The 21,760-nt window shown below is 32.9% G+C and overlaps 1 protein-coding gene across 1 annotated transcript in view; it reads left to right on the forward strand.

Annotated features, from left to right (window-relative positions):
• Window positions 1-202: 202 nt before the first annotated feature.
• The window catches only part of LOC130670316 (neuroligin-4, Y-linked), a 150,216-nt gene continuing 128,658 nt past the window's right edge, over window positions 203-21,760 (forward strand). The window contains exon 1 of the mRNA XM_057473670.1: window positions 203-3,140. Coding sequence (XP_057329653.1) covers window positions 2,744-3,140 — 397 coding nt within the window. The 5' untranslated portion in view covers window positions 203-2,743. The remainder of the gene's footprint in view (window positions 3,141-21,760) is intronic.

The raw sequence follows: 21,760 nt of genomic DNA on the forward strand, positions 1-21,760 counted from the left end.
GTACCTTCGAGCCCCCCTGCCGTATCGACCGTACGTATACACACATTGTGCGGCACCCTTTCTCATCCCGTCTCACCCACAGTGCCTCTGCTGCTGCTGCTGCTGCTGAGTTGTCGTAGTCGTAGTCATCGCCGTCGTTGCTGTAACCCTCTAGTCGAGGTGGTAGTATTATCCTGAGCATGCGCTCTAGCACAGCATCACCGCACGTCCGACGCCAGTTTGTCGGGGGTCGAACCAACGTTAACATCTTGCATCGGGTGCGTCCGGCTTTCAACTAAATAACCAACACATTACTGTACGTTTTCTACATAAATATTTAACCCCCGTGTTTTTTTTTTTTTACATTCAAGTGTTTGTGTCTACCGGGTTAATTAGTTCCTTGTCACTTCGTCTTTTTGTTTAATTTAAAAATTTATAAATTTTTCCACCCACTAATTCTGTTTTTTTTTTATGTGCGGAATTAAATAATAAAAAGTTTATGGGAAAATTTAATTTGCTGTCGGTTACAATTACAGGCGACTTGCAAACATCAGCGATTAAGTGGGCGGACTATTCTGGTTACTACTTGACCGCATTAAGTAGTGTGATAAATGTGCGGGGAAACGTCAACACTAAAACAGAGAAGTCTATTAACAATTCTCGACATTTGTTCGAGTAAGAAAAATTTTTTTTTTATAGTAAATTGAAAGCTAGATTTATTTTATTTTATTTTTTTCATCCATTATTATTTTAAACTATTTTTAAAATTTTTTTTTATCGTTGACCCGCTCGAGCACGTTTCCGACTAGAATATTTCCAGTACGTGCCTAACGCGAATTTAACGAAGCAAATTTTAACAATTTTTTTTACTTTTATTAATTTTATTGTTGTACACTTTTTAACTTTTTTTACTTCCTGTTTTTCGCTCAATGAACTTACAATTAAACTTAAATTAAGCAATAATTGATGAACTGAGTAACGGATTATTAGTGAAGTGAGTGACAGTTACAATCGGGTGTCAAGTTATGATTTCGATTGATAGATAAACCGAAAGTTTAATTATAAAATTATTGAGACTGTATTTAGTCTTAACTGGGGTCTTACTGGGTGTCTTTAAACTACGGGATTATCATAAACTTTGAGTGTATTATTAAAGCTGTGACAATGAGAGAGAGAAAGAGAGAGCTGGTAAGAGCGAGAGAGTGTTATATAGACAGAGTAACTTCGATTACTGTCAACAGCAGACAAAACTAGAGGCCAGCAAAGATGAAGAGCTCGTGCAAACAGCAAAGGGGAGGGTTTATTAAAGCATTTATTCGCGAGCATATCTACTACCACGTTTATCGTGACATCAAGAATACCAACAGCATCACCAGGACTACTAACATCAACAGCAACACCAACACCAGCCAGTCTAATAACGTCCCCATGTAAAAGACCCCGGTCTCTTTAGAGACGATAAGGATTTCCCTGCGAAGATCAACAGTAAAAAATCTGCGGGGCTACTCGTACATATTTGAGTTGTTTTTAAAGATGAGCGGACTAGAGGTGAAATGAAGATATCACGATCTAGGCGGATAAAGAGTTGCAAGTCGGAGCTAGGATGATGACGGTTTTATAAACTAGGTGGAATAAGTACGTGGAAAATATTGATCTTGGTGCCTTGGGAGATGGGAGATAAATAAAGTCGAGGCTTAAGTTACGAAAGGACGAGGGCATAAAAAATAGTGATGAAGAAAAATGGCGAGAAGAGATGAGAAAGATGTCAAAGAAGCAATCAAAGTTCCACCAGATTGCTATTCAATTAATAAATTTTTACGGACAACAAACACGCGAGGCTCAATTTATCGGTGAGTTGTTAGCTCGAGAATGCCCGGAAATGAGATATGCGAAAAAAATAAACTGCCAGCTATTTTGATAAAATGTAGCTTACAAAGGAAAAAATAAACGTGTGATTATATAAGAAAATAAAGTTATTGGATTTAATCGGCTTAGCAGAGGATCAAAATTTATCGACGAGAAGCAATAATAATAAGTATAAAAGTCTATTGTAGGCAGATGAAATTCACTTGATGGTTGAATTTAAATGAGTTGAATGTCTTAGAAGAATTAGCATTAAAACCAGGAAGCTGGAAACTTTAGGAAACTGATTCAGTAGCCGAGTATTTTGTGGTATCGAAAAGGTAATCAGTGTCGAAGGGGTGAGTACGGGCTGACAAGAGGGAACGGCCTTTCTCAGTAACCTAGACACTCCTGAATGCTGCTGATGCTCGTCAGACTGGTGCTTCTAAAGGGAAGAAGTGGGTGGTGAGAAGGTGCCGGGCACACCGAGTACTCGGTCCTGGTTGCCGGTAGTACGGCCTAACCAAAGTTCGGCTATTTGCCTTTCAAAACGCTGACTTGATAATGGCCCGTGCGCGCTAACTTTCAGCCACAATCTGCTGGCATATCTCGTCGTGAGAGAAACTCCAGAGCCCTGGAGCAGCCTCCACCCCAGCAGACTTTCGACGAGATCCCTCTGTCTACAGAATCTCATTTGCGTTGGAAGCTATACCTCCTGTTAGATTAACAAATAAAAAAGATAAATTCGTGTAATTAGCTAAATTCTTTTAGCCGCGGGATTCGATTGGATTGCAGTGATTAATTGGATTAAGTATTGTTATTATTGTTGTTGTTATTGATAACGATAATGATGATGATGATTAAGTTGACAGCAGTTAAAGTGTGCTGATAATTAATGTGAATTTAAAACAAATAAGTAAAAATGATGTTCACGTGGGTGTTAGTGGCCGTGTTGGCTTTGCAGCCAATTATAATAATAGAAGCCGCGCTTAATTCGCGAGTGGTTAGAACTAAATACGGTGAAATATCTGGTGTGATTGTAACTCTTGAGCGTAATCTCGAGGGCGTGGAGGTATTCCGCGGCGTACCGTACGCCTCGCCACCGGTCGGCTCGCTGAGATTTATGCCGCCAGTCAATGGGGCGCTGTGGCAAGGTGTTAAAATAGCCGATAAGTTTAGTCCGGTGTGTCCTCAGAAACTGCCGAACCTAACAAACGAGATGCCGAGAGGCAGAGTCGAGTACCTTAAGAGATTACTACCCTACTTGCGTAATCAGAGTGAGGATTGTCTGTACCTCAACATCTACGCGCCTGTTCAAGGTATGCATTATCTATACTAGACTAGACTAGTGGGTACTTGTGTCGAGGGTTTTACCACAGTTACACACTCACATTTATACTAGCAATACGTACACACTCAGACAAAACACAATCATCGACATAGACATAGATGTAGATATAGAAAGTTTAATTTCACTTGAAAGCTGATTGCGAAAGAATGAAATTTCGTAATGTTACGAGATTAAATTTTTAAGGATTATAATTTACTTGATTATAAATCTGAAAGGCTCGCTTTGAGCCGGCTATCCATCTTAAAATCTTTCACTGCTTGGCGATGCTTTTAAGTATTAAAATATAAAAAATAAAACTAAGGAATAAGTGTAAAGAGAAAAAATGAAAGAGATAAAGTACGGCGAGGCGCAAAGAACAGAAACTCGGAGAAATCTGCCAACGGCAATGGTAAAAGAGTCTGCTGAGAAACGTTTAGCATCCATCGATCGTTATCACGGAAACCAGGCCCCGTGTAGTCTTGGTACAGGGAGTAGGTTTTCATTGGTGAACTTATCGTTGGTCCAAATCCGACTCTACATTCACCAAAAAATTTACTTGCTTTTATTTCCTCCTATTCACATTCTCGTTCTTATTCTTATTCTTATTTTCCGATTTCCTTACATTTTTTTTTTAATTTTTTTACAGCCACTTTTTACCCATCTTCATTCACTCGCGCCTTTCCCCGCGTATACTCACTGGTCGACGTACCATTTCAATATAATAACTCAACGAGGTCATTGTTAGCTCGCGTAGCAAACAAAGAATCCATGAAAACGGCCATTAATTTACCGATTTGAATAGGAAGTGTTATTTTATAGCCGAGCGTTTGTTCCGATAAATCGTGTCGCACATTTTGCACCCCCTGAAATCTACTATATATCTATATATATGAATGCTATATATACATTAGCTTGTGTGCACAGCATCGACCTCCGACTGCGTCGCATCCACGTGCAATGCATTCCCTCAGAGTAAAAGCAATGAGAAACTCAACGGGATATTTCACGCCAAATTTCTTTCTCTCGTAATATAAATTTGTTACTTTATAATTTAAATTGAAAATGCCGTATTTAATGTCAGGTTAAAACGAAAAGTGTAAACTGTGCACGGAAAGAAAATTATGGAAAATGTTCCCATCATTTTGTGAAATTTTTCCTATACCATCATAGGAATTACAACCATAAATTATGAGAGCACTTCCTATAATTATAGGAATGTTTCCCACACTGAAAAAAATAATCGCTAGCTGCTAGCGATTTTTTTCTTTAGCAGCTAGCGATTTTTAATCGTTAGCTGCAAGCGATTATTTCGCTAGCTGCTAGCGATTCTTTTTTTAGCAGGTAGCGATTAAAATCGCTTGCTGGGAGCGATTTTTTCGCTAACACTTACTTATCTGTTCCTTATATAAAAAAAAGTGAAGCATCGGTATAACTCGAAAATAAAACAAATACTGTTTTTATCATTAATATAAATTCATAAATATATATATTTATAAATTATAGATTTTAATCGCTAGCTGCTAAAGAAAAAAATCGCTAGCAGCTAGCGATTATTTTTTTCAGTGCATAATTATAGAAATAGATCCTATAATTATGAGAATGATACCCATAAAGTTATAGGAATGGTTCCTCTAATTATAGGAATTGCCCCTATAATTTATACGAATACTTTCAATAATATTATGGGAATCATCCCCATAATATATAGGAACCATTACCATAAATTATTGGAACCATCCATAACATTATAGGAATGGTTCCTATAATAGTATGAGAACTATTCCTATAATATTATAAGAATGGTTCCCATAATGGTAAAGGAATAGTTCATATCATGAGGGAAATTTTTACACTGTTTTGCAAAAAAACATTTTATGATATCATGGAAATGGTTCCCATAACATTATGGGAAAAGTTCCCATAATATTATAGGAGTAGTTTCCATACCATTATGGGATTAGTTCCCATAATAGTATGGGATTAGTTCCCATAATAGTATGGGAACAGTTCCCATAATAGTATGGGAACAGTTCCCATAATAGTATGGGAACAGTTCCCATACCATTATGAGAATGGTTTCCATAATGATATTGGAATGGTTCCCATAATATTATGGGATTGGTTTCCATATTGGTACAAAAACTATTCCCATACCGTTATGAGAATGGTTTCCATAATGATATTGGAATGGTTCCCATAATATTATGGGATTGGTTTCCATATTGGTACAAAGACTATTCTCATACTATTATGGGAATGGTTCCCATAATGGTAAAGGAATTGTACCCATACTATTAGAGGGATGGTTCCCATATATTATGGGAAACATCCCTATAATAGTATGGGTACAATTCCCATATCATTATGGGAACTATTCCTATAATGCATAGCAAAACTTCCCATAATTTTTTTTCTGTGTATAGCTTGAAAAAAGGCTTTTTCAAAAAATTTATTTTGCAGCGACTCGAAATATTACAATAATTGAATTTCTTCGAAAATGTAAACTTATTTTCAGTCGATAAATTGAATTATATTCGATACAATTAAAAAGTTTTTTACCAAAACATACGCTGACGTTAATTCAATAAATAGGAAAAAAAAATATTTTCCACTGGCGCGATTTCGGGCTGTTTCCTGTGGACAAATTAAATTAGTTATTGATCAATCCACTGTGGAATATTGGCGATACACGCAGATGATATATCACCGAAAACCAGTTAAAACAATAAATAAATGAAAAAAGTTAAATAATAATAATAATAAAAAAAAAATAATCCCAGAAGATTTAACGTAACGAAAAATAATTTCATCCTCACGTAAAGTTTGATGTACGTTATTAAATTTGGTAACTATTTTCTTTTGTTTCACGCCTTGACACTTTTTTTCCTCACGATAAAGAAAACTCGGTTATCTGGTCTAGAGTTTTCCCGAGCACACCAACCAAATAAACTGTAGAATTTTTTTAAACATTGTCGAGTAAAGTCTGATGTGATTGCGTGTGATTGTGAATGATTTTATGAGTAACAAGTAATATAAATAGATAAATGTATATTATATGCAAATTTACTGTACGATAATTTTTGATAACAGAGAACACTAAATAATTTTATTAGGCGCACATAAAAGAGATTCTTCATTGGCCACAATGGAATGTTACCAGTAAATTCGAGTTGGCATGAAAACAAGTGCCTGCAGTGTTGTGTTGCTTCATATATTTTTATATCTCTCGTTTTTAGGTAAAATGGAATTTTCACGAGACATTCTAAAGTAGCTTAACACATCACTGTTTATATATATATATATATATTTTTTTTAATATTTTTATTTGTTATTTTTACAGAAGGGCTAGAAAAAATGAGAGAATCCGAAAGTATTTGTGAAAAAAAAAGGTTCGGTAACAAATTACCCGATGACAAAATAACCGGACGTAATAACTGAAATAAATATAACCGATACAAAAAATTTTGATAACTTTGAAATATAGTTTATTTAATAATTTTTATTGATATTAAATTCCCAACTCATATTTACTTATATTTTTCCGGTAATTATTTTTACGCAATTTAAGGTTTTTGGGACTTATAGGTTAAGAGCACTAGTACTCAGTCCCAAACCAGCCACTAAGTTAATTTATATATATTTTATTTTTATTTATTTATTTTATTTGGCCATAGGACTTATGTCCTCTTATGGCCATAACACAACATAATATACAGAGTGTACAAGTAACAAATATATAATTTAAAATCTAAATTTTAGTTTCAATTTTCGGTCTTTCATAATAACAAATAGCTCAAGTTCAATATAAACATGTTCATTATTGCTTTCAAGTATGCTTTAAAATTTTTTAATATAAAGATAATTTGTCTTGATGTGAAAAGGTAAATACAGATATTTTTAGGTATAGTCTCATGCAATATATATGAATATATTTGATATATTTGATAACTATCCTTATGTCTAATTTGACCAAACCAATATCTATATATATTTTGAGTCAATGTTAAAGTATATAACTGTCTGGTTACTGATTAGAGACTGAGTACTGGTGCTCTTACCCTATTAAGAAAATTTTTTTTCTAAATTTTATTCTAAATCATATTTCTTCCATAAATTTATAGGCAAATCACAACAGTTTTTTAAAAACAAATAAAAAAATTCCTAATTAAAAATATTCGATTTTTTCCAAAAATAAAAAAAATCCAAATGACAATTTAAAATTTGAATTTTTTTTTTAAATCTCAGTTGAAAACAAAATAATTAGAGTACTCAGTACTAACGAAGTGTCTCTTTCCCTCTCTTTGCAATATATACATATATATATGTATACGTAAAATTCTATTATATACCCGACTAGTTTGAGTTTGAGGTTAAAGAAAGTGTAGGTAGTAACACAATACACGTGGTCGGTCTTATGGCCCGCAGAGCACAAGAGTTAATTATTAAATTTAATTAAAGTACCATCGTCCTTTACGCAAGTCATGCCTTGGTGCTGAGAAAGTGCTAGTGGTACTTACTATCGTATGATTGTATGAGACACTGTGAATGAGGTATCGTATACCCTGGGCTCTGAATGTTCTTTAGCAAGTATCGTATATACTGTCGACAATTTGCTTTAGTATAATACTAAAGATCAGTTATGAGGATCATAAGGGTACAATTATCATCATATTGGTTAACCACCCTATTATCTTTGCTTATATATATATATTATTTTGAAATTTACTTTGTGCTTCATCACAAAGCTTGTTCAGGTCTATTTAATTATAGTGTCGCACAAAGTACAATAACTATCATTATAATTTTTAACTTTTATTTTTTTTTCCTTATCTATATTTCTGTGGACCATAAATCAAATTATTAAATTCTCGTTATAACTTTGAAGTTAAAAAGCTTTTAAATTATAAGAAAATATACTTTTGATTTATTGTGCTTATAATTTTTTTTTCTTATTAATTATTTTAATTGTAGTTTTAAAAAAATAGTTTGTACTCACTAATAATATCAGTTTTCAAACTTGATAGTAAATTGAATAAAAAGTTATACAAACTTTTTATTGATATATCGTCTATGAAACTTATAACAAATAATTGATAATAAATCCTTGTATTTTTTTTAAGAACGAAAATTATTTACACAAAAAAAAATACCAATAACAATTCAAGTTCTTTTTTTTAATTTGTGATTTCTTGGCTTCGTTAAAATTGATTTTGAGTTTTACTACACGGTAAGAAATATTTTGCGGATATCACTATGCCAGTATGGGCGCGAACGCCATACTGTATGCACTGAAAAAAAAAAAATTTGCTACCGTAACAAAAGTCAAGATTACGCAGCTATTTGTTAAGATAACAAAACTATCTTGGTTAACGCAACGAAGTGACATTTGTTGTGGTAAGTAAAGTGAAGTTGCTGTTTTAACAAATAATATGTGTTGAGGAAAACTTTTCGAATACGCATAGAATTTTTTTCCATCTAATACATTGCTAAAGCTGATAGGCAGTATTGGTCATAGGTGTAAACGTGATGCTTAGCTCAATTTAGACAGACAGTTATTTTCCAGATAACAATTGTGAACAAATAAATAATATTTTGCTCAACACATGTCATTTGTTACAACGGCAACTTCACTTTACTTGCCACAACAAAAATCACTTCGTTGCGTTGACAAAGATGGATTTGTTATCTTAACAAATAGCTGCGTAATCTTGACTTTTGTTACGGTAGCAAATTTTTTTTTTTTCAGTGTGGTATCGAAAATTTTTATAGGTTATAAAATTGTATGCGGGAATAGTAACATTGGCAATAGTTGTCACGGCCGTCAGGCCCATACTGCATTGCCGTATCCACATTGCTTCTGGCCGATAAACCTACACGGAAAAAAATTAATCGTGAATGCAACATGATGCAGTCTTGGTAAATAAACATGATGAAATCATGTTGCATTCACATGATTTGTCATGTTTCGGTTACATGGTAGTCATGTTGCAATAACATGAGAAAATCATGTGAATGCAACATGATTTGTCATGTTTCGGCTATATGACAATATGTGGCAGCAACATGATTATCATGTAGCCGAAACATGACAGATCATGTGAATGCAACATGATTATCATGTAGCCGAAACATGACAGATCATGTGAATGCAACATGATTATCATGTAGCCGAAACATGACAGATCATGTGAATGCAACATGATTTTCTCATGTTACCGCAACATGATTATCATGTTACCGCAACATGATTATCATGTAGCCGAAACATGATTATCATGTAGCCGAAACATGATTATCATGTGAATGCCACATGATTTTCTCATGTTACCGCAACATGATTATCATGCAGCCGAAACATGACAAATCATGTGAATGCAACACAGGTAATACGATAGTATACATTGATTGACATGCCAGAAAATATGGCGGGAAAAACTAGTGGCACTGTGCCCTTGGCATTGTAGTATGGGTCTCAGGGCCATGCTGTTTCGCCGTACCTGCTATGCATACGTGTGAGCAATACAATAGCTCCAGTACTATACAGTATAGTAAATAACGCCATACTTCTGGGACTCGTTACAATACTGTCTTGGAATATTTCATATACTATTTTAGTATCTGTCTCGAGACTATACCAGCATGGTGTTTAACTCCATGCATTTCTTACCGTGTACAAAAAACTAATTAATTATCAATAAATCGAACAATCATAGTTTGAAAAAAAATAACAAACAAGAAAGTTTGACATGACTGCATTATTCATATGAATTACAGCGTCTTTTTTTTGCTAATGACTCCGGTATAATGAAAGCTTACGTTTTTCCCCTTACTAGCTCATTTGTTAGATAATCCGATAATCGGTGATGCAAAAAAAAATAGAGAATAAAAAAATTGGTCGGATAAAGATTGATCCCATCTAATTTCAAGAGCTGTACAAAAACCAGGTTCGATCTCTCAATGTCTTGTTCTTTGTCCTCGACAAGAAAAACGAGTATGCTTGAGGGTTCCCTTTCGGCCTTGTCAATTCTACTACTCGACTAAACAACTCTCCCTTCTTCCTCTTTCACCCTCTCAGCGTCTATATACGTGTGTATATATTTGTAAGTGCGGTTCCTTCAACTAACTTTTTCAAACCCTTCCCCGTATTACTCCCACTCTTTCTCTCTCTTTTTCTCTCTGGATGTCGATCAGTAAAGCCTCGAATCGAAAACACACGAGCCAAAGCTAAAGCACCGGACATGACTTTTCAATTTAACGAAAAGCCAAAGACCGGTCTGGAGACGCTGTAAGAGAAAGACATAATAAAGTACAAGAGGGCGATACTACTGTAGTGGATACCGAGTTTTCTTTCGATGAAAAAAGTACTCCAACTGCCACAAAAGAAACTATACAACTCGCATTCTGCGTAAATACATTTGAATACATCCATTTAACTTTTTTATTCATCACAAAACAATAAATAAAAAAAACTTTTTATTTAAAAGTAAAATTTATTTTTTTTTTTCCAAATTTAACCAGACTATTTTTGTTCTGTAGTCACTTTATCTTCTTTACCGCAACTCGTCTATCTCTCGTTCGTTTACTATTGCGCTATTGGTTAACTGGGGATGTAGAGAATTGAGTAAAACGTATTAGTGGAGGGTAGAATGGGTATCAGTTGTGGCGCAACAGACATCACCAGGAGTAAGAAAAATAGTCTTTCTGCATATATTGGAGAATTGTATACATCTGTGAGTATACTAGAGTAGACGTTGAGTAATTTTGTAGTCGCTGAGTGGTTGACGAATGCCTTGTTATAGCTATCTTGTCAAGATCCCGAAATACAAAGAAGAGAAAAAGACGATAGGAAAAATTTGAATAATATTTTAGCGAGAGGATCGGGAATACGGTTAGGAAATTTATCGTTAGAGTTGTAAAAAAGTCATGAAAATTAAAATGATAGTGATAGCGAGGGTATAATACAAATACTGTGAATACAAATAGCCTGAGGGAGATATTTCATCCCTTTAGGTCATGGGTTGTGCGACCGTGCATGCGGGAATCTAACGGGTCGGTTAGCGGGCATTCAGAGAAACCGGTTAAATGAGACGCGAAAACGATTTACACCATGTGCAAATCGCGGACGTAATTAAAATGCCTCATTCTGGGGGTTACGTATAGAGTACGCTCATTATTACGCGATGAGCCGCGTCTGCCAAATCCACCTCCACCGTCAGCCTCCTCTTTTTCCTACAATTCTACTCTACTCTTTATCTCCCTATATAATGCCATATACTTTTAATCTCTTTATACCTTTCATTCATTTACAAAATTTTTTTGTTTTACACATCACTAATTCATAATATAATCTTTCTAGTCATTTTATTTTTTAATACCAGCTCAGGAAATTATTTTTTTAATTAATTATAATTGTCAATTTTAATTTAACTAATTTTGTTCTTTCAGGTATAAAACCTTTGAAATTTGAATTGTAGTTTTTAATTGTAATGATAAAATTATTGTTTGATACGCTGTAATAATTGTTCATTCATGACAATTGAAATTAAATTTTTTTTAATTCATCTTTTGAATGACAGATATCTGTGATATGAATTATTAAATATTTCGAGATCTTGTTAATTATTTGCTAATATTAATCTAGTAATTTCACGGTCAGTTCAACTTTTGTGAGACATAAAAAATTTATTAACTGTAATTTATTCATTCAATTATCGGCAAAAATGAAGTAGCCTTAAAAAATTAAAAATTTTTTTTTTAAACTGCAAAAATTATCGGAGTGAACGTGGAGTGGATGACTTTTTATTCATTCACTACGAAGGGGAGTTTCGGAAAATATTAATTATGAAAAAAATTACTAATACATAGTGAGCTTGGGTCTTTGATATTTTGACATTTATATTGAGTACGGAAATAATTACGAGCTCCCTTTCCATACATTCACGCGAAATAATTTTTATTCAACGCAGGCCTGATTCGCGCGCTTTATGACGTCTGCATTGCGAACCCTAAACGGCTGTTTGTCGACCGGTGCAAAGAAGTTGGATAAAATCAAAATAGATGTCCTCGACTTCCACCGGCGTTGTGAAAAGTTAGTGTTGAAATGACATTTCACCACGGGTCTCAAGATTTTTAACTGAGCTCCATCTATTAAACATCATAAGAACTCGTTGAACAACTTAAAGTTTTTTGTCAAAATCCATGTTGAACGGCTAGTACACTAAATATGGTTACTTCAATTCATCATATGGGGAGTGGGTTATATCGCGTGGTTGTATTGTATTTATTTTGTTAATAAATATTGAAATTAATAATCAAAACATCCGAGTAAATTTTAAATCAATTAAATATGAATTCTGCCTTCGGCTCGGGTATGTAACCCTACAACTCGTGCTGAAAACATTGCCTTCGCCATATAAAGACTATCTTAGTATCCTAACTATGCAATATACTATTAAAAATTGAAAGCAGCTGATAATAAAATTTTCAAAAATAAAATTCAACAAACTGTCGTATGATTTACATTAATCATACCACGAGATAACATTTCGTATTCGACCGTTATATCAAATTTTCCCATAGAAACTGTCACTATAGCTATTCAATAATTTAATATTTTCTCTATGAATTATATTATATTATATAAATTGAGAATGACAAGTAATATAATGATAAAGTGATCAGTAAATACCATCATTCTAAATAGTAATTTTTTCATTTAGGATTAAAACGTGAATAATTACAGGATAAGTATGAAAATTTATTGTCTACGTAAGAAAAATTACTGTTTGAACTTTAAAAATCGTAACTGATACTTAGACAATATATATATTTGAACATTAAAACTCCGCACCGGAGTGAATGCGGATTAAAATAAAATTCGCGTCACTCCGAATTCACTCCGCCCAGAAAAAAATTCGCATTCACTCCCGATTTTTTACAGTGTAATACCAAATTACTTGAGTCATTTAAAGAACAAAATTGAAACCTACAGATATAACAAATTGCATTTTATATTTATCAGACCAATTAGTAAATAAGCTATCAAATTAAAAAAAAAATGTCCATCTTTTGCTTCAGTCTTCGTAAAATAAATGAAATTAAATTTTTTAATGAGTTTGGTAGTTTAAGAGTTAAGTCGCTTTGATTCTTATTATCGTAAGAAGAAAATAAAAAAAAAGGTTATATAGATGTTAGCATTATAAGACTGAAAGAAAGTCTTGCTTTTATCCGACAAATCCTTTCATCCAATTCCATAGTAGTATAGTGGTACGATAAAACGTTCATACGGATATAGGTTTTCCCAGGATTAGGGCTTTTATTTTCTTATGAGAGGCTGGCAATAGCTTCCCACCTCGTCGTTAGCACTACTATAACCGGTCATTCTCTTTCCGCCTAAACCATTCCTTGGGAAACTACCTCCTATACATCGTATTTTCAAATTTTTCTTTGACACCTACAACATGAAAAAAAAAAAACATAATAAATAATCAGAAAAAAAAATATACGGGCAATTTTGTTCACTCTTACAATGTAATTTGCCAGGTCGACTTTTTTGTCATCAATTTCGCCGTCCCTTCAGATTGTTTTTCATTAAATTCTATAGCAAACTTCTAAAACAAAAATAATAAAAAACTAAAAGATAGCAAACAAAAAAAAATAAAAAAAATGTGCACGTTAATGAAACGTCATTTACAGAAGTTTTTGTGATGGAAAAAAAATATTCACTGGAAAAGTGAAAGAGACTGGTGATGATAACTTTATTTTTAAAACTGATTATAACCTTCTAAACAACTTTTATTTTCAATGTAATTAACGAACTTTTTTAAAATACATAAAAAAAAGTTATTAATAATTTTTTATACAAAAAAAATTTTATTTATTCAAACAAAAAATCGTTAAGTATCAGATAACACTCCAGTAACCAAATGACTCATTAAAAGGGCATTAAATTTTTTTATCTATTTGGCGTAAACTTCAATTTTATACTCAACATAAAAAAAAATTTTTCTTATATAATTAAGATTATCTCCAATTTTTGAAAAATTTCATAATGACCAATTAAATATTTGACTATACTTCCTAATACGAGACCTCACCGTTTATTTTATAAAATACGGAAAAAGTCTCCCCACAACATATAAAAACGAGCGCAGAACATCTAAGTGGCCGATGGAGACGAATAGATATGATTAATTAGGAATATGTGGACATAAATGGCGCTGTTGGTTTATCGATTATCAATAACTAAATCAAAATTGAATACATAATAATTAATTTTATTTAAAACCGTAAGAAGGACGGTGGCGTGTAGGTCCAATTCATTTATAATTTTATGGTAACTTCAGTGTTAGGTATGAGGCAGGATGTGATGGAGGTACCTCACTGACGATTCCACCATCACATTCGGGATGAAACCTAACATTGGTCGGTGTCTAACGAATTTATTCGTTAAAGATTGTCATTGGTTTATTAACAACATAGTTAACTCAAAGTTTCGCGATTAATTTGTTAATTAATTTATCAATTAATTAATAGGTGTAGTGACTTTTGAGCACGTGTTGTGTGTGTAGAGGGTGTAAACATCAAAATGGAGGCTTATTCGGCTCCATCGCCAATAAATTCGCTCGGGTAGCTTTCATATACACCAAAACAAAGATTGTGTGAAAGTTACAAGTTAAAATAGAGGGTCTCGTTTTTGGAAGTAAAGTCAAATATTTTTAAAAACATTCGACTTCCACACAATAAAGAAAAGTGAAAAGTGATCTTATGTGTTCCAATTTGGACAGACTAATAGATAAATCATAAAATATCTATCTTATAAACCAATCCGTCTAAAGCCTGACATCAAAAACTCAATAAAACTGACAAATGTATTCTGAGATCTTAAAATACTGACTGAGATATTCGTATAAATAATATATACCTTTTTGTATTAACGTTATCGATATTTTTGACTGTTTTTAATCCCGCATAAAAAGTATCGGTAACATGGAATGAGGGATTGAAAGGATTTTAGTTAGCGTTCTTGTGCAAAACAGGGACATTGATCCGCGATGAGACCTATTGCGGATTAACGGCATCACTGATTCACCGATCTGACAGATGCTTTCCCCCGTCCCTCTGCTTATCCAGTACACCTCTAGTTTGCCATACGACGTTTATACAAGCCCTCACTCCAGACTCGAGATATGCAAATCTCTCTAAGCTTAATAACTCAATTCAAATCACGAATCAACATATGCTACTACCGTAGTTACACAGTATTAATTTTAAAATTCATGATCATGACATTTAAAAGACCACGACATAAAATACTTACCCACAATTTACCAGCAAGTCAGCAAACTTAGCCATCGACCTTTGAATACTTTATCGGCGATGAAGTTTAACTTAACACTGACAATGCTAAATCTTAAGCTTTTGTCAAAAGTTTCACTAGAGTTCAATAGGGAAGAGTAAACTCTTATATATACATATATTTATACATAAACAGCAAGTCTGACAGTGCGACTTGGTAAATTTACTCGAATTTGAATAGTGAATTGTCAGGGGAATTAAATTAAATGCCTAAGGGTCTAATTTGAATGCCCCTGTAAAAGAATTTGGCGTAAAGGCTTTTGACTCTTTCAAAATTATTCAAACAACGGAAGGTAAATTTAACTGCTTCAATAACTGTAATATCAATGTATCACTAAATTCTCAAGGGAGTTTGATATCAAGCTGCAAAGCCACCTTCAAACGCAAACCTACCAGCAACACTATTAGTATTAGAATTAGTATTAGTATTAGTATTAGTATTAGTATACATCAAATAATGTTTGCTATTTTGTGTCATCAGTACGTAGCACTAACCGATAATTAAGCTATGTCTATTATCGGATGACTATCACGTGGTATTTAGTCACGCCCGCTTTAGTACACTCTGACAACAACCAATCAAAGCTTTCTGCTGTCTCATTCAGACAATAATATTAATATAACAACGATAATGTCAATTGTCAGCAAAGGGTCACTTGATTGCGAGTGCAAGTATTTTCTAGACAGGTATCAAAGGCTAAGCTTTTATCAATCGCACTAATTCCTTTATAATTTCCTCTAGCTGTTCTTGTTCTTTGTCTGTCTCTGGTGCATGTACATGTCCATGTCCGTGCCCCTTGTCCTTGTTCCTGTCCCTTGTCTTGTTAATTGAACGCAACGAAGCGAAAGCACTCGTACTTAGCTCGGTTTTACCCGCGTCACCGGGAACTTGATCTCAGATTACCAGACGGCCACCAAGAGCAACAAAGAAGCTGGATTACTTGAATAAAAAAACCCGCGGGCTACAATGGAGTCTCGAAGCAGCTACAAGACAAGAGTTTAATACCACTCGCGTTTTAAGATCCTATTCTTTGCATTTTAAATTCTTCATTTTCTTTATACCATCGTTCTCGTCTTAACTATTTTTTCGACTATCGCAGCGTCATATCGATAGAGCTTTTGTGCTTCATAACCAATTAATCGAACAATAGGCCATTAAAGAAGTGATAGTCTGTCCCAGTATTTTTAAATTAACCAGCATTAAAAATCTAAAGCAATAAATTTAAAAGGAAATCACTGCGAAACGTCCATTCGGATAATTAGTATCTACGGGCAATTTTGTACAGATGCACGCAGTTAGTGGATACGATGTTACTGGTAGTGGATCTGGGGTGGCCTGATGATAGTATGTGGATCATGTTACGAACGCTTCTCCTACCCTGGAACATTACATGAACGATGTCGTAAAGGTCTCTATAGCTTTGAATATGTTTTTGAAATTTCCTATCTACCTATCCAGCCATCTAGCCATCTAACCATCTAACCATCTAGCTAGCTATTTAACCATTACCTTACCTTTTACTGCAGCGTATGCTCCGCATAAGAGGACGCTGTGGACTATAAAGTTGGAAGCAACCACATTACCACCATCATTACCACCCCCAAGTGTCTTTCATTTTCATTGATGGCTATTAGACAAATTGTCTTTACTTTTGACCGAAAACTCCCCGCAGTAAGTAAAGGGTTCGAGTGTGAGCTTTGATGAAATTAACTCTCTAGACAGCGTTTTGACTATTACTCGCTCTCTGAGTCATTTTATATAATGTCCTTTGTATTTGTTACACGCAATGTTTTGTTAAGCTCGTATATAACAAATAGAATTCTATTTATTCAATTTTTAAAGTACAAACATAAACACACACACACACACATATATCGTATTTTAATTTATTTTATTTAGTTTTTAGATATTTATTTTTCATTTATTTGCCGACCACATTTTCCCAGGAGACGTGGATTCAGATATCACGTTTTTATTATTTTTATTTGGTTATATATATTTTTTATTTTTGTTTATTTTTAATTCACTTTTTCTCTATATTCCTTTTTACCTTTCACATGAGAGCTCATCGAGTGCGATCCAACCAAGACCACAAAAACTCGGGGATGAAAGTACTCTCGGGTCATTTGAGGGCGCTTGCAACCGAACCTAGACGTATATATGTATGTATGTATGTATATATGTTTGTCCTGTGTAGTACAGAGTATAGAGGATAGAGTATTATATATTATAGTGGGCAGTGATAAAAGGAGAGAGAAAAGAGGGAGGGAAAATGTAGAAATGAAAACGGATATGATAAAGGGAGACGCGAGGGGGGTGACAAAAGAGTCCTCACTGGGCAGACACCTCTAAACTGTCTGCTCCTCCCGAGTACTGGGTCATATTTTTAATCTCGCGAACTTTTTGAATTACGTTTTTATTGCATCGCTCCGCGGCGACGATAGAAAATTTTTTTAATTTTTAATTCTTGTGCTAAAAATATAAACTGAAAAATATACAATTAATACTGTGGATTTTATTTTCTTTGTGTCACGTTAATTGGCAACGTTTTTTTATTCATATCAATTTGCCTGGAAAATGACTGCAATTATAAAAAAAATATTAAAATATTGAACTCATTTTTTCGTATGGAAATTTTCGCAACGACTTTTTCTCCACTCCATTCATGTATTTAAATAAAATAAAAAATACGTCTGTTATGCTAAAATTATGAATAACAAGTGGAAGAAAAAAAAATTTCTTTTTTTTTTCTAAAGTTTCCCTTGTTACCGGAACAATTTAAATTTTAATAGCATTCTTACATAAAAAAATTTTTTTTTATTTTTTAAATGATAAACCAATTATTATTATAATTATGATTATATGAGAAAGAGGAAAAGGTAAAACATCCTCCTTAACATTTTTTATAAATTAAAATTACAAGGGGGAAAATAAACTCCCAGGAATTTTTTAAAATTTTTTAAAGGAGCCCATTTTGCCCCAATTCTTTAGTTTTTGTTGGCTGGGTCATATTGATATCAAAAATTCATTTGGAGACAAAAAAAATGTAGAACTAGAAAAAAAAACTCACTACCAATATTTTTTTGGAGAGCCCGTTTTTTGTCCCGACCCCTGTCCAAATTTTGGATATTTTTATTAACATGAATGATTAAAAATTTTGTACTAATTAATGGGTTATTTTTGTGAATGCGATGAATATAAAATTAATTTGACAAGATTAATAGTAAGCAAGATGAATTAAAATATATTTTGCGTAATTTGCAAGTTGGTAGTAGCACATCCGCAAATTTGCGACGTCGACAGCCCTAAATCCGGCTTTGTGGGAACGTGACGAATCGCTGGTATCGCGAGACAAAGCTTCGATACCCAATCTGTGAGATTAATGATGTTCGAGTTTAGTGCCAAGACAAGAGATACTGAAGATGTCGATTTTATATTTTTTTTAATTCTCTCACTGAAAGTGAAAATTCAAATTCAACTTTGATTTGCGTTGAGTAGAGACTAGTTTTTTTTAATATAAATTTTATTTAGTCTTTTAACCGAACGATTGATTTAAAATAATAATGGTAGAAGTAATTTTTCTGCAAATGCTGTCAATAAAATTTAGCGATACAATTTCCACGAGATTATCAAGATTTGAAGCTGTAAGAAGCGGAAATGCCACGGCAACCGCTTACTGAAAGCAGACTCAGCGTTGACTGGCATTTTATTTCCTGAGCGATATTTCATATAAGAAAGCGATTTAAATGGAAACACTTGTGCAATACTAAATTGCGTTTTATCCATCTTCAAAAATATTATTTCTTATCATAAAAGCGACATCAACTATTTGGATATTATTTCTTATTCTCTTCCAACAAAATTCTTTTTAGGCTATTAATCTTCGCTTTGAATTCAAAATATTATATAAAACATCAAGAGCAATATAAATCTATTTAAACGAGAATTTAAAATTGTATTTATAAATTACAATGAAGAATTTACCTTTCAATGAAATTTTTCCTATGGAGATTATTATTTTAATATTAATATTACGTAGCAAATAACTTTTTCAAATTTCCAGTTATAATTTCTTAGAATTTCAATAAATTCCAGAAACAGAGCTAAATTTTTCATCAAATGAACGTTCAATTCATATAATTTATGAATTTTTGGAAAATTCTCGGTTTTCAAAACTTGAAAAAAAATTTACGCATTTTAAAAATTTAATATGGCCGACATACATTATAAATTAGACATGTGTTGTAGTATATGTACGTAGGACCAAAAAAATTGACCTCTGGCAATAAAAAATCCCGAGATGTTGCTATAAATATTTATCAGAACATATTTTTTGAATTATTACCTATTTATCTGCAGTATAAAAGAAAACCCGCGTCTATGGCTATACCGTCGTAAAATTCATAAAATTTATATATTTCTATACAAGTGGCGATATAAAAAACAAGGTGTAAAAATCAACGGAAAAGTTTTCGCTTTCATTGAATTTATCTGCAAAAAAAACTTCTCTAATTAAATCCAATAAACTTTAATGGCGTAAGAAATTTCGTATTTTCTTTTTACTTAAATCCATCTCACCTTCTTTTATCAGGACATTAATAGACTTTCCCTCGATTATTATTATTATTCACAATAAAAAAAAAATGGAAAACCCAAAAGTATACACCTCAATCGCTCATTTTATTTTTAATCATTACTTTTATTATATAATATTAATGTATTTTTTTTATTATGAACTTTAATTAAACTTACAAATTATCAATTTGATTTTTTTATTTCTGATTTTCAGTTTAAAATTTTTTTACTAACATTTTTTTTTAAATATCCCGCCTTTTGTTTTAGATGTCGCTTTTTTTCAAACATATTGAAACGCTAGTGCTGCCACGAGTAGTTGATAGAGAGAACCAATGACAAAATAATAACAACAGTAAAAATAGCAGCTAAATTTATCACAAATAATCAGTTTTACGTCGTTAATTAATTACAATTAAACTAAAAGGATTCAGATAGTTATTTTTATAAGGCTTCTTGTGATAAAAAATACAAAGACAATAAAAAAAAAGTTAGGCCGATTAATGGTGTCTATCGAGAGTTATCGTGTTAACGAAGTTTCATACGTAACAATTGACAGCACTGGTTTCTTGAGTTAAAATAATTTATTTTAAACGAATAAAATAATGAATCGACTTAATGTTGGGTTCAAATTATTCCTTAATAAATTCTCTATATGCTAGTATACAATTTTACCTATCTTGGTGTAATAAGAATAGTGTAGAAAGAATTTTATGTGAGTAAAATAGTCGAATAAAATAAACCGTTCATAAAGCACCCTCAGCGCTTTCGTTTTTGAGGTGTGCAAAATTAATTTAGGATGAAAAAAAATTTTTTTTTCAATGCCTCTTTTTTTCCCACCTTTTTCTAAGTATTTTCTGCAAAAATGTCACCATACTTCGAAGAGTTAAAGTAACACAAAAATCCGTGTTAACATTTAAAACACAAATTAGAATTATTTCCAACACAAAGTCGGTTATTAACGAACCCCAAAGGATTTTCCAGCCACAAAATCCAAGTGAAAAGCTACTTAGTCCTCAAAAAGTTATAACATCGCTTAGGGTATACCACACACGGAGATTTGACGTGACTATTTTAACAATAATCCCTCCGGAAAAAGAATCCATGTATACCGTAAAGCTTATTCTCCTCCTCCATTGTATTTTGTGTTGACCTTTTTTACTCTTTTCTCACACTTTTCTCAGCTCGACTGTTCTACCCGACCCTCAACTTTCACACTGGTCGTGTTGTACCTCTCTCAAGTATCGCTCAGCACACCGAGTACCCACCGTTTTACGTTATATCTTCTTTCCCCGAAACTTGCGCGAACTTTTCAAACCCACTGTTTACACGTACCACTTTTAGTCGCTCGTTATTCCTTCTAAAGTACTCCACTGAATTTAGATATCGTTTCTCTTCTCTTCTCCTCTCCATTCCCCTTCATCCCCTTCAACTCAAATAACATGTAATCTATAATTTACTTCTACCCTAATTTTCAATTATAATTAATATTTGAATTTTCGAACCGACATCCAATCGTAAATTTAATTATTTTAGTTTCGATTCAAAAATACTTTTCGAAATTTAAATAATATCCATATAGTTTTCAAGTTATGTGGTTAATTATAACAAGTCTGGTATTAAGTGAAATGTTTGTTTTGGTTGAAAATTGGAAACATGAATACTACTACGCTCATACA

Source organism: Microplitis mediator, chromosome 6 (assembly GCF_029852145.1).
Source record: "Microplitis mediator isolate UGA2020A chromosome 6, iyMicMedi2.1, whole genome shotgun sequence".
NCBI lineage: Eukaryota > Metazoa > Arthropoda > Insecta > Hymenoptera > Braconidae > Microplitis > Microplitis mediator.